This window comes from Leucoraja erinacea, chromosome 23 (assembly GCF_028641065.1).
Source record: "Leucoraja erinacea ecotype New England chromosome 23, Leri_hhj_1, whole genome shotgun sequence".
In the NCBI taxonomy this organism is placed as follows: domain Eukaryota; kingdom Metazoa; phylum Chordata; class Chondrichthyes; order Rajiformes; family Rajidae; genus Leucoraja; species Leucoraja erinaceus.
Window position 1 is genome coordinate 27661433 of NC_073399.1, and position 13265 is coordinate 27674697.

A 13265-nucleotide genomic window follows, 5' to 3' on the forward strand; every position below is an offset into this window, starting at 1 on the left:
CATAATAACAAATAGTTTATCAAAATGTCACTTACCGACTGTGGCAAACACACGACATCCCATGCTGAGGGCGATAGAAATGGCAGCCTGGCCCACACCCCCTGACCCCGAGTGGATAAGCACACTGTCGTTCTTCTTCATTCTGCCTCGCACCACCAGAGCGTAGTATGCGGTCGAATAAACCACTGGGACTGAAGCAGCCTCCTCCAACGTCCTGAATAAAGAGCAAAACGTTAACCAGCTAGCCATCTAACTTTAAATACTCTAAAAACCAACTACCCCAATCTTGGAGCACTTCTGGTTAACATTCAGCCCTGCAACTGCATGTACAGCACCAATAAAACTCAGCTAGAATTCACACATTTAGTGCAACTTTCAGTCTAATTTAGAGATTTGCCAACATAGAAACCGGCCCTTTGGCCCACCAACACCAACTCCACACCGACCATCGATCACCCGTTCACACTCGTTCTTTGTTATCCCACTTTTGCAACCACTCCCGACGAACTAAGGGCAAATTTATACAGGGCCAATTAACTTACAAACCTGTAGGTCTTTGGGATGTGGGAGGAAACCCACATGGTCACAAAGAGAACGTGCAAACTCCACAAAGACAGCACCCAACGTCGGGATCAAACCTGGGTCTCTGGTGCTGCGAGGCAGTGGCTTTACCAGCTGTGCCACCCATACAATTACGAATTGACAGTTATGAATTACTTGCAGGACTTGCCCATCAAGTCAAGTTTCAAGTCAAGTCAAGTTTATCGTCACATACACATACGAGATGTGCAGTGAAATGAAAATCTCGCCTTAAAAGTGAGACTATTTTCGTTACCACTTTGCTCTGCACTGATGCACTAAGTTAGCCTCAGTGGCTCTGACCGAGTCTCAGGGTCCAAAGCTGACACTGAATGCAGGGAGATGCTCAGCATGGCCATGTGATCAGTTCAGCACAACCCTGGCAAAGCACAGCCACCTTGTCCTGCTGTTTCAACTCACACACACTAATCCTGGCGATAACAGTCATGGTGGACAGATATACACTTTAATAATCAGAGGTATAAAAGGAGCAGGAGAGAGATCTACATTGTAGACTAATCCAAGAACATAAGGGGACACAAAGTGCTGGAGTAACTCAGCAGGTCAGACAGGATCTCTGGTGACATTTCAGGTCGGGACCTGAAGACGGGGCTGCCTGCCCAGCCGAGTTACACCAGCATTCTGTGTCCTTTAGTGCATTCACCAGCATTTGCTGTTCTTTGGTTCAACTAATCCAAACACATTGTGCTTTGTCACCAATCACTGCACAATTAAAATAATTCATGCAATTTGTGCACCTTAAGCACTCAATAAATAAATCTCAAATGGTTTATCTGTGTAAATTGCTGGAGGAACTCAGCAGGTCGGGCAGCATCTGTGGAGGGAAATGGGCAGGCGACGTCACAAGTTAGGATCCTTATCTAAAGAATGGTCGTGACCCAACATGTTTTCTGTCCATTCCCCTCCCAGATGCTGCCTGACCCACGTGTTCCTCCAGCACTTTGCATTTTTATTCTTGTTTGACTTTCTTGTATACAATTTAGACATTCACCTACTTGACTCAATCTACCTCACTAACTAGCACGAATAAAAAGGACTTGAGAGTTTCTGATCTTCCTTTCCAACACGGAGCCGAAACATTGTGTTATTAAACCAACAAAAACTCTGACCGCGCCAGCAAGCTTAACATTGCGAAATGGAACCTAGTCATACCAGTTTTCTGGGACTTCCCACAAAAATCGGGTGTCACAGTTCACAAAGGTGGACAGTCCATTGGCAGGGAGCAGTCCCATCACCCGCCTGTCACTGGGGTCCCGCCCTGAAAACTCCATCCCCAACATGCAGTGTTGGAGAGCCATGTCACCTGGGAAACAAGACAAAGAGATTAATCGCAGGAACCGTACAGTACAGAACAGGCCCTTCGGCCCACCTTACCTGTGCCAGCCATGATGGCAAATTAAACTAATCCCACCTGTCTGTTCGTGTACCCGTCCAAATACTTTTTGTTTTAACTGTGCAATCATATTTACTTTCCCACCTTCCCTGGCAGCATGCTCCATTCTGTGTGGAAAACGTGTTTCGTCGACATAGTACAGCACAGCGCAGCAACAGGCCCTTCGGCCCATAATGTCTGTGCTGAACATTGTGCCAAATTAAACTCATCTCCTCTGCCTGCACGTGATCCAGATTCCTCTTTTGGTTGCATATCAATGTGCCAGTCTAATCCAGTCCATGGATAAATCAGACCAATTCATAACGAGTTGGTCTCCATTCGTCGTTTTTTTGGAATCATATGGTGCAACACAATTGTAAAAAATAACTGTTTCAGGACTGGACGAGGGTTGGTCAAGATTATAAATAATGATCTCCTTTTCTTTTCACTATTTTCTCTCTCAACTTTCTTCATTTTCTTTCTTCACACACTATATATTTCACATCTTTCTATCCTTTACTATCTAACTTCTTTTTCTTATTCTCATCTTTTTTAAATGAAAAAAAAAATTAAAAAAATTAAAATAAAAAAAATCAATGTGCCAGTCTAAAAACCTCTTAAATCGCACTTGTCCCCGCCACCACCTCTGGCAACACGTTCCAGGCACGCACCATCTCTGGGTGGACAACATGCCCAGTGAATTCACGTTAAAATTCCTCCTCTCACCTTTAAACCTATCACCTCAATGTGCGACATTTCCACCCTGGGAAAGAGGCTGACTCTCTATCCTATCTCTGTCGGTCATCATTTTATACAATTCCATCAGGTTGCCCCTCATCCCCTGAAGTCCAAGAGAAAACGATCCAAGTTTGTCCAAGGTTTCCTTGCAGCCAATACTCACGTCCCGAAAACTGTAATGTGGTGACTGAACTGCACACAATTCACCAAATATGGCCCAACCAATTTTCTTTTAATAAAGCTACAACATGAATAACTTTCCACAAGTTATTGTGGAAAAACATTTGCATTACAATGTGGCATTCCCTTCCACAGAGGGCAGTGGAGGCCAAGTCACTGGATGGATTTAAGAGAGAGTTAGATAGAGCTCTAGGGGCTAGTGGAATCAAGGGATATGGGGAGAAGGCGGGCACGGGTTATTGATTGGGGACGATCAGCCATGATCATAATGAATGGCGGTGCTGGCTCGAAGGGCCGAGTGGCCTCCTCCTGCACCTGTTTTCTATGTTTCTATTCCTCTCCCTGCGGTTACATTAAGCATTATATTCTCTAGCTCAACCACATGATTTATTTTCATCATTGGCACCACCAAGGTTTGGAATTTGAGGTGGAAAGGATCATTAATGTACACGGGTCACTGACGTCATAGTGGTTTGCCGAGTTACTCCAGCATTTTGTGTCCTTTGTTGCTGCTATCATTTACTCAGTGGTACTTAGTACTTCTCCGTGGATTGTCACCTTGTCATGGTGGAGAAGCTTGTGTGGACCCGAGATCCTGAGTGCGATGGCTTCTGGAGCTAATCTCCTGGTAGGGCCACCCATGGCGGTACGGTCGAGGGGGGGCGGGGGTCTCTGTCAAAGAGCAATCCAACCAAGACCTCAACGTTGGAACAGGCGGAGGATGATGGGTGACCTTAGTGGAGCATCACAACGGCTAGGAAAGCGGATGAAGGCTGCAGCAGAAAAGGGTCTCCGGTCATCTTGGACTCCATGCCATTGGATCCTGACCCAGATCTGTCAAGGACCATGGGGTGGCTGTCTGTGCACCAGTCTCCCCACGTTAAACAAAGTCACGCACAGGCGTCCTCCATATAGGGAATAGCATTATGGTCAGCTATGACCGAAGGGGGCCTAAGAATTTACTCAGTAAGGTAGCTGATGGGCAGGATGGAGCCACTGAGGGTGAAGGAACACTGACCAGTAACCTTCAATTTGTTTTCCTCTCCATAGATGCTACTTGACCTGCTGAATATTTTTAAGATGGAGATTGATAGATTTTTGATTAGTGTGATTAGTGTGGGCATCAGAGACAACGAAATGCATCAGTGGTTATATGGAGAAGGCAGGAGAATGGGGTTGAGGAAAAGATAGATCATCCATGATTGAATGACAGAGTAGACTTGATGGACCAAACGACCCGATTCTGCTCCTACAGCTTCTGAACATTGTTGGTATTTTATGCTTTATTTCTATAACCCCCCCATGGGCACATTGTGGACATACTCTTGCGTCCACAATGTGAGACAAACACATCTCATTATACCAGACGGCCTACCAGGAATGGCATCAGGCGGGAGCTTGCCAGTGGCCAGCATGATGTCGCGGAAGTTGAGGGAAGCGTAGTAGACTTTGCACAGCTGTAGATGCGGCTCCCCGCCACTGAAGTGCTGCAGAGGTGACAGGATCCAGCAGAGCGAGGACAGGTCCCCTCGGGTCAGCACATTCACATAGGCAAACTCCGTCTGCTCCTTGTTTTGGTCTGCAAACGGCAAAGCACCACGTTTCACACCACTAGGCACAAGCAAGATGCTGCAATCTCCAGCAAAAAACACCAAGCAATGGAATATTTGACAACATATTTTACACTCATTTCTAATTAATCTTACACTACAAGTACAATAATGTATAATTAAATTGTTATTGACTGTTACTGTAGAACTGTATGCAAAACAAGAATATCACTGTACCTAGGTACATGTGACAATAAAATACAATTGAACACGTGTAGCACAGAGGGACTGGTGCAAGAACTTGCCATATCATTCATACAGATCAACAGAAACAGGCCCTTCTACCCAACTCGTCCATGCCAATCAAGATGCCCCACCTACGCTAGTCCCGATTGCCCACGTTTGACCTATATCCATCTAAACCTTTCCCATGCACGTACTTGTACAAATGTCTTTTAAATGTACAGTGGTGCAGCTGGTAGAGCCGTTGCCTCACAGCGTCAGAGACCTGGGTTCGATCCTGACCTCGGGTGCTGCCCGTGTGGAGTTTGCATATTCTCCCCTTGACCCTGTGGGTTTCCTTTGCGTGCTCTGGTTTCTTCCCACACCCCAAAAACGTGTGGGTTTCTAGATTTATTTGTCTCTGTAGTGTGCCCCAAGTGTGTAGGGAGTGGATGCCAAAGTGAGGCAATCCGCATGAACTTGGTGGACCAAAGGGCCTGTTTCCATGCTGTATCTGTAAACTAAACAAAACACCCAATATCACTGCTGATATTCAGAATTTCCTCTTTTATTTCTCATAATTATGCAGCCTTTGGCGTGGTAGACCACAGCATGACTTCTGCTCTCCACCATTACTTACAGAGCCAGTTTCTTTCCATACCATGGTTGGACCCGAATGGAAACACATGAAGACCATTGTGAACAAAGACCTAGTTCAGTTGCAGCCCGAGGATTACATAGAAACATAGAAATTAGGTGCAGGAGTAGGCCATTCGGCCCTTCGAGCCTGCACCGCCATTCAATATGATCATGGCTGATCATCCAACTCAGTATCCCGTACCTGCCTTCTCTCCATACCCTCTGGTCCCCTTAGCCACAAGGGCCACATCCAACTCCTTCTTAAATATAGCCAATGAACTGGCCTCAACTACCCTCTGTGGCAGAGAGTTCCAGAGACTCACCACAAGTTTTTCTCATCTTGGTTTTAAAGGATTTCCCCCATTATCCTTAAGCTGTGACCCCTTGTCCTGGACTTCCCCAACATCGGGAACAATCTTCCTGCATCTAGCCTGTCCAACCCCTTAAGAATTGTGTAAGTTTCTATAAGATCCCCTCTCAATCTCCTAAATTCTAGAGAGTATAAACCAAGTCTATCCAGTCTTTCTTCATTACCTGCAGCAACCACTCTTCCCACACAAGCTCCAGTATCTCTCCAATGTAGGTTTGATCTTTTCTGCCAGCTGCCCTCTGCAACATGACCCGAGAATGGTTTTGATATCCTTGCTAATCACACCCAGTTGTAACTCACAAATACATCTCGACCCTTGTATATGACCGTGATAACAGCATCAATACCATGAGCAATACCTTGTGGTACGGAGGTGTGCCGGAAGCTGCCCCAGCGACCGTCTCGATAAACGTTCATCATCAGGTCTTGATCCACAATGGTCTTCATCTCCTTTCCATTCGGGTCCAGCGATGGTACAGATGAGGAGGAGATGAGATTGGTTACAAACGCACACCTGAAAAAAATAAATGGCAACATCTTTTAAACTATCCATCCCTGGAGCCTCAGACAAGTGTAACGTTAAACATGAAATAGACAAGTTGCTGGTAATTAAAACCACAGGTTAGATAAACCCAAATTCCAGAAAATATCTCAAATATTTGCCTCTGATAAATTGTTGTTTTTTGTACCGTTCAATTTATTGGAGAAAAGGATAATGATAAGGGACAGGCAGCATCTCTGGAGAGAAGGTCTCCCCTTCTGAATGCCAAGGACTTTCATCCATCACTTCACTGTCTATAGATGTTTATAAATGTACCGTGCGTTTATAATATTAATACCGCCCCATCGTAACTCCATTTGTTGAAGCATGTACCCAGATTCTTCTTATTGGACGTTATTGGCACTTTTGCATAGTAGCCTCTTACTTTTCCCTCTGGTGGTATAGACTCGTTATAATTCTCCTTTTATTCCAACATTTTGTGTCTCTGTCATAAGTCCAAAAAGAAAGCAGCAACTTCCAGCTCTAGCAGGATAGGATTGCCTTCATCTGGGTTTGATCCTTTGCTACTCAGTTTAAATTACACACTTCCTCACTACCTCATGGAAAGAATCACAGAGCTACCGACACCACCAGCTTTCTAATAAACCCAACCGATGCCACGAAGCAGCATAGCCTGCCTTTCAGAGGGACTGAGAGCTGCTATGTAAATGTTAATTTCATTTTAAATAGTGACCTTATTTACGAAACATGTTTCTCTAGGTGCTAAGTATAGGCAAATGTCCCAGTCATTCCTTCCTAGGATACAGCCCAAAACCTCATGCCTTTCCAGCAACACTGGCCTCTTTTAGCCTAAATAAACCAACTGTTTAGATTTTTAGTTGTATAGAAGCTGAATGATTCTTCTGACAAACAGCCGTGCAAAGCACAGAACAGTGGTGTCATTGTACCCATGTCACATGTAATGAAGAGAGCGTACACTCCCACTGCGGTTATACCTCACCTCGCTCCAGAACACGGCTCATCTATTCTCAGAAACATTCTGGAACACACCAACTAAACATTCTGGCAAATAATTTGCCAAAAGAGCATTGACATTTTGTTTTTTTAAATGTCAATGTTATTTTGAAGAGCATAATCAAAATGTATCGAATGTATAACCAATCCAAGTCCGAGAGTTTTATGAAGGTAGACAAGTGCTGGAGAAACTCAGCGGGTACAGCAGCATCTATGGAGCGAAGGAAATAGGCAACGTTTCAGGCCGACACCCTTCTTCAGACTTCTTCAGGGTTTCGGCCCGAAACGTTGCCCATTTCCTTCGCTCCATAGATGCTGCTGCACCCGCTGAGTTTCTCCAGCACTTTTGTCTACCTTCGATTTTCGAGCATCTGCAGTTCCTTCTTAAACTCCAAGAGTTTTACTATGAGGGATAGAATTAGGATTTACAAGGAGGGATTAGAATTTCTATTAGCAGAGAATAAAACATCACAGAATCGTGTTGCATATCACTTATTGTTGAAAGTCTGACTAGTGGACGAACCCTTCCAGTTTATTTCACTTCACTTTGGCGAGTTTGTTGTGATGGATTGATCACAGTTGGAAACAAACCATGGTTATTCTCTATTGCAGGCAGAAACATACATGTAGAACATGCCAAGGATTATATGGAAGTTGGCACAGGTGGGCATCAGTGGAACAGTATCAGACCAGGGACACAAGGAAGTGCAGCTGCTGGAATATTGAGCAAAACACAAAATGTGTTTCACAGCATCTGTGAAAGGAATGGACAGACAACATTTGATTCGGAGGTAGACAAAAATGCTGGAGAAACTCAGCGGGTGCAGCAGCATCTATGGAGCGAAGGAAATGGGCAACGTTTCGGGCCGAAACCCTTCTTCAGACTTATGGAGGGTGGGGGAGTGCGGGGAGAAGAAAGGAAAAAGGAGGAGGAGCCCGAGGGCTGAGGGAGAGCTTGGATGGGGAGGAGACAGCAAGGGCTAACGGAATTGGGAGAATTCAATGTTTATACCAGCAGGGTGCAGACTGCCCAAGCGGAATATGAGGTGCTGTTCCTCCAATTTACGGTGTTGCTCACTTTGGCCATGGAGGAGGCCCAGGACAGAGAGGTCGGATACGGAATGGGAGGGGGAGTTGAAGTGCTGAGCCACCGGGAGGTCAGGTTGGTTAATGCGGAGGTGTTCGGCAAAAAGATCGCCAAGCCTACGCTTGGTCTCACCGATGAAGATCAGCTGACATCTCGATTTTCCAGCATCTGCAGTTCATTCTTAAACATTTGAGTCGGGACCTTTCTTCAGACTGAAGAAGGGCCCCAATCAGGATTCGATACCAGTTTCCCTGCCCTTTGATAATGGATAACAGCTCACCTTATTCTGTGCCCTCGAGGCTCTTGACGAAGACAATTTACCATCCCAACAATCCCAGAATTGCCGCAGTTGGAGACAGCGAGCCAGACTGGTTCCTCTGAAGAGTTCGCCAAGATATTCTGGAAGTAAAGAAAAGAAAGTGAAGGGTAACCTTTTCCACATGGTGGGTGGTGGGGCTAAAGTTGCCAAAAGAGGTAGTTGAGGTCAGCACAATAATAACATTCAAAAGACATTTGGATAGGTACATGAATAGAAAAGATTTAGAGGGATATGGGCCAAAAGGGTCTAGCTAAGATGGAGCAACTTGGTTGACGTGGACCAGTCGGGGTGAAAGGCCCATTTCCATGCTATATGATTCTAATTTAGTTTACCAATACAGTGTGGAAACAGTCTCTTTGGCCCACCAAGTCCGTGCCGACCAGCAATCACCCACACACTAACTACTTCTGTAAATTGCCCCTTCATACTATTTACAGAAGCCAATTAACCGACAAACCCACATATGTTTAGAATGTGACAATGAACATGACAACAATTTACAAGATTGAGAGGGGAATAGAAACTTCTGCTTAAGGGTTGGAAGGCTAGATGCAGGAAGATTGTTCCCGAGTTAGGGGAATACAGGACCCTCACAGCTTAAGGATAAGGCAGAAATCTTTAGCTTGAGAAGAACTTTTTTCACACAAAGAGTGGTGAATCTCTGGAACTCTCTGCCACAGAGGGTAGTTGAGGCCAGTTCATTGGCTATATTTAAGAGGCAGTTAGATGTGGCCCTTGTGGCTAAGGGGATCAGGGGGTATTACGGGGATACTGAATGATCAGCCATATCATATTGAATGGCGGTGCAGGCTCGAAGGGCCGAATTACTCCTGAATAATTTCTATGTTTCAATGTTAATGTCAAGGAAAATGATCTTCTGCAGAGAAAGGGACATACAGCAGGGAATACAACCCTCACCACTATGGCAGAATATCTAGCTTGAGCCACACAAACGTGGTGAATTGCCGTGTTAGAGTTGGTATGGTTTACCGGCACCTCCAAAAAGTTAAAAACTAGATTTCAAAAATTTTAGAATATTTATTACAATAAGATCATTAAAGTATTAAAAAAAAAATGAATGTAGTCAGACCCTTAAGACGCTTATCGAGCAACAATGCATTATAGACACCAATAGCAAGGAACAAAATGCGTACTGACAGATTCTTGTCTACAAAAACCCCCCACAAGTACTGGATACAATATCTATGAAAGTTTGTGGAGACTGGGGCGAGGGAAAAGAGAACCAGTTTGTGACAGGAGGGAGATCAGGAGGAACTGTGTGACACAAGCAGTGATGATGGAACCAGCGAAAAGATGGTAAAAGTGAGGTAGTATTAAACTAGCGTAGTATTAAAGAGAGAAAATGCTTGAAACCCGATACAAGCCAAGAAAGATTAATTATCTGAATACATTGTGGGGGTTTGGAAAGCCTTAAAGCATCTAGTCAGAGGATGGTAAACAAAAATGCTGGAGAAACTCAGCGGGTGAGGCAACATTATGGAGCGAAGGAATAGGTGACGTTTCGGGTCAAGACATCACCTTCTTCAGCCAGAGGATGGGGTGCTGTGTCCCTCTCTTGCGATCGCCAGTCACAAAATACTGAGAGGTATTTTACTCACTTTCAGAGGCTCAATCCAGCTGAAGTCTGTTGAATGGGCAGTGAGGAACACAGGATTCTTTGGTTCAGACTTTTTGCGACCCAAAAGCATGATGGAGCCATAGAAAGACTTCTTGCTGCTGACTATGTCCAGCGATGCTTGGTGAAATATCTCTTCCCACTCACTCTGAAAGGGAAAGCAAAGACACCTTAAATGACAACGATGATGTGATCACCCAAATCAACTGCAGGAAACAAGGGCTGCATAGGACTGCAGGAAACAAGGGCCAGGCATTTCATTCCAAGTTTTCAAACTCAGTGACCAAGCATGGAAATCTGGTTTAGAAAAACCCTTAACTTCAACCTTTTTAAATATCTAGTTTACATTCTACATTGGAGTTCCAGTTAACTCTACAAGTTCCTTTTTTTGAGTGGACTGGGCTCGATTTACTGTGTTCATCTTGGAAGCGACCAAGCCATCGCTTGCCCATGTTTCCTGCCGTTTTAGGGTCATAAGGAATAGGAGTATAATTAGGCCGTTCGATCCCATCAAGTCTACTCTGCCAGTCAATCATGGCTGATCTATCTCTCCCTCCTAACAGCATTCCTATGCCTTCTCCCCATAACCTGACACCTGTACTAATCAAGAATCTATCTCTGCCTTAAAAATATCCACTAACTTTGTCTCTACAACTTTCTGTGGCAAAGAATTCCACAGATTCACCACCCTCTGACTAAAGAAATTTCACCTCATCTCCTTCCTAAAAGAACATCCTTTAATTCGGAGGCTTTGACCTCTAGACTCTCCCACTAATGGAAACATCCTCTCCACATCCACTATCCAAGCCTTTCACTATTCTGTATGTTTCAATCAGGCCTCCCCTCATTCTTCTAAACTCCAGCAAGAACAGGCCCAGTGCTGACAAACGCTCATCATAGGTTAACCAACTTAATTTAGCAATGTAATATACAAAAACACCTGCTTGTAGTCACTGACCAAGGATACTCTCATAACTTTGCTAAGCTGGTCATGATATCTCAAACTGCAAGCAGTTTAGCATTCCCCCACCGTATCAGAAAGTATTAAACTGTGTAGCAATGCAACAAAGCCTATTATCAGTTCATATTAGTGAATGTGAAGAGCAAATCAGTGCATGTTGTAAATTAAAATTAAATACATCAAATGGAAAAGAAATGCCCAAATTATCATGCAGTCTTTTCAATTAAACTAACCATACTGTAGAGAACACCGTTCATAAAGAGTTTTATTTGTAGAAACAAAAATCCCGAGCAGTTGCTTTGCTAGGGACACATTTCTAGACATTACACAGACTTTCAAACCTTGAGGATATTTCTCTACATTTTTAAAAAAAGCATAGAATTACAAGCACAAAATGTAAACAGAAATATAAATAAGCATCCTTTCATACTCAGAATATATTGTTAATATTTCATGTAATTCTTCACATGATATTGGCAAAAGTGCTCAATAACAGATCTGCGGGGGGGAAATAACATTATCTAGTAGATACGAGGAACTGCAGATGCTAGTTTGCCAAAAAAAAGACAAAGTACTGGTGTAACTCCGCAGGTCAGATTGCATGTGCAGGAAGGAACTGCAGATGCTGGTTTACACTGAAAATGCTGGAGTAACTCAGCGGGTCAGGCAGCATCACTGGAGAAAAGGAGTAGGTGACATTTCAGGTCGCAGCCCTTCTTCAGAAAGCATATCTGGAGAATTATGTATAGTTGACATTTCAGGTCATTTTAGTCTGAAGAAGGGTTCCGACCTCAAATGTCACCTAGCCACGTTCTACAGAGAAGCTGCCCGACCCACCGAGTTACTCCAGCACTTTGTGTCCTTTTTAGTCACCATTATGTATTTGGTAAGGTAGCTGATGAGGAGGATGGAGCCTCTGAATAAATTGTTCTTCAAGTGTTTTATTTAAACAAGTTGATTAAAGCACAAGAATTGGTGTAAATAACTCGCATTTCCACTATGGAACTGTGTGAAGAAAATCGTGTGATGGTTTTAAATGGAGCATAAAGTAGCAGGAAACTTGGGCAACATGTTCACCCACAGTAACATTCAATTTGTTTTGCTGTCCGTAGATGCTACCTGACCTGCTGAATGTTTTGGGCATTTTCCGATTGATTTCAATGACCTCCATGTGCAGTATTTAGCTCTGCATCCGTGTGTGTGTGTGTGTGTGTGTGTGTGTGTGTGTGTGTGTGTGTGTGTGTGTGTGTGTGTGTGTGTGTGTGTGTGTGTGTGTGTGTGTGTGCGCGCGTGGTTCTCACAAGACACAAGCTCACCTGCATCAGGAGCCCTCGCGATTGTTTGGGGTCCTTGCCCGTCAGGAACGCGATCGTCTCTCCGAGAACATCCCCCCTCAGGAGTGTGTGCAGCAGCAGGAAGCCACCACCTTTGACGGCGGCTGCCATGTTGGAGACGACAGTCTGGGGGTCGTCAAAGAGGAAGGAGGAGCTGTTGCAGGCGACTAACTGGGCATTGGTCAGGCTCGCCGGGGCCGGATTGGCGGGATCCCACTGCTCAACGGACATGCCCATGTCCTGGAGCTGGCTGGCTGACACGAAGTCAGGGTTCATATCCGTGGAGATGTAATCCAGGTTGATCACTGGCTGATTGTTCATCAATGGAACAATGCGAGAGTACAGGTTCCCATCGGCTGCTGAAACCTAAAAGATGGCCCAGAGAACAAAATAAAAGTCAGAATAGCACTAATTAAATATTAACATAGTGACAAGTAAAAACATTAATGACAATGCAGATCTCAGAGAAAGAGAGCAAGGTGATCTCTTGGGACAAGCATAAAGCACACGAGATCAAAGCCCAGACCAACGAGGAGAGAAGGCGTTTAAGAAGGAACTGCAGATGCTGGAAAATCGAAGGTAGACAAAAATGCTGGAGAAACTCAGCGGGTGCAGCAGCATCTATGGAGCAAAGGAAATAGGCAACGTTTCGGGCCAAAACCCTTCTTCTCTCCTGTACCGAGGAGAGAAGGCACCTGGAAATGACTCTCTCCCACCGTGCAGCCACAGAGCAGCCGGCAA

The 13265-nt window shown here is 44.6% G+C and overlaps 1 protein-coding gene across 1 annotated transcript in view; it reads right to left on the minus strand.

Annotated features, from left to right (window-relative positions):
* Window positions 1-13265, minus strand: part of fasn (fatty acid synthase) — an 88907-nt gene that overhangs the window by 25415 nt on the left and 50227 nt on the right. The window contains exons 23-29 of the mRNA XM_055654173.1: window positions 12507-12890; window positions 10213-10377; window positions 8555-8673; window positions 6031-6185; window positions 4266-4469; window positions 1753-1903; window positions 36-214 (exon numbers count right to left, since the gene is read on the minus strand). Of these exons, the coding sequence (XP_055510148.1) occupies window positions 36-214; window positions 1753-1903; window positions 4266-4469; window positions 6031-6185; window positions 8555-8673; window positions 10213-10377; window positions 12507-12890 (1357 nt within the window). The remainder of the gene's footprint in view (window positions 1-35; window positions 215-1752; window positions 1904-4265; window positions 4470-6030; window positions 6186-8554; window positions 8674-10212; window positions 10378-12506; window positions 12891-13265) is intronic.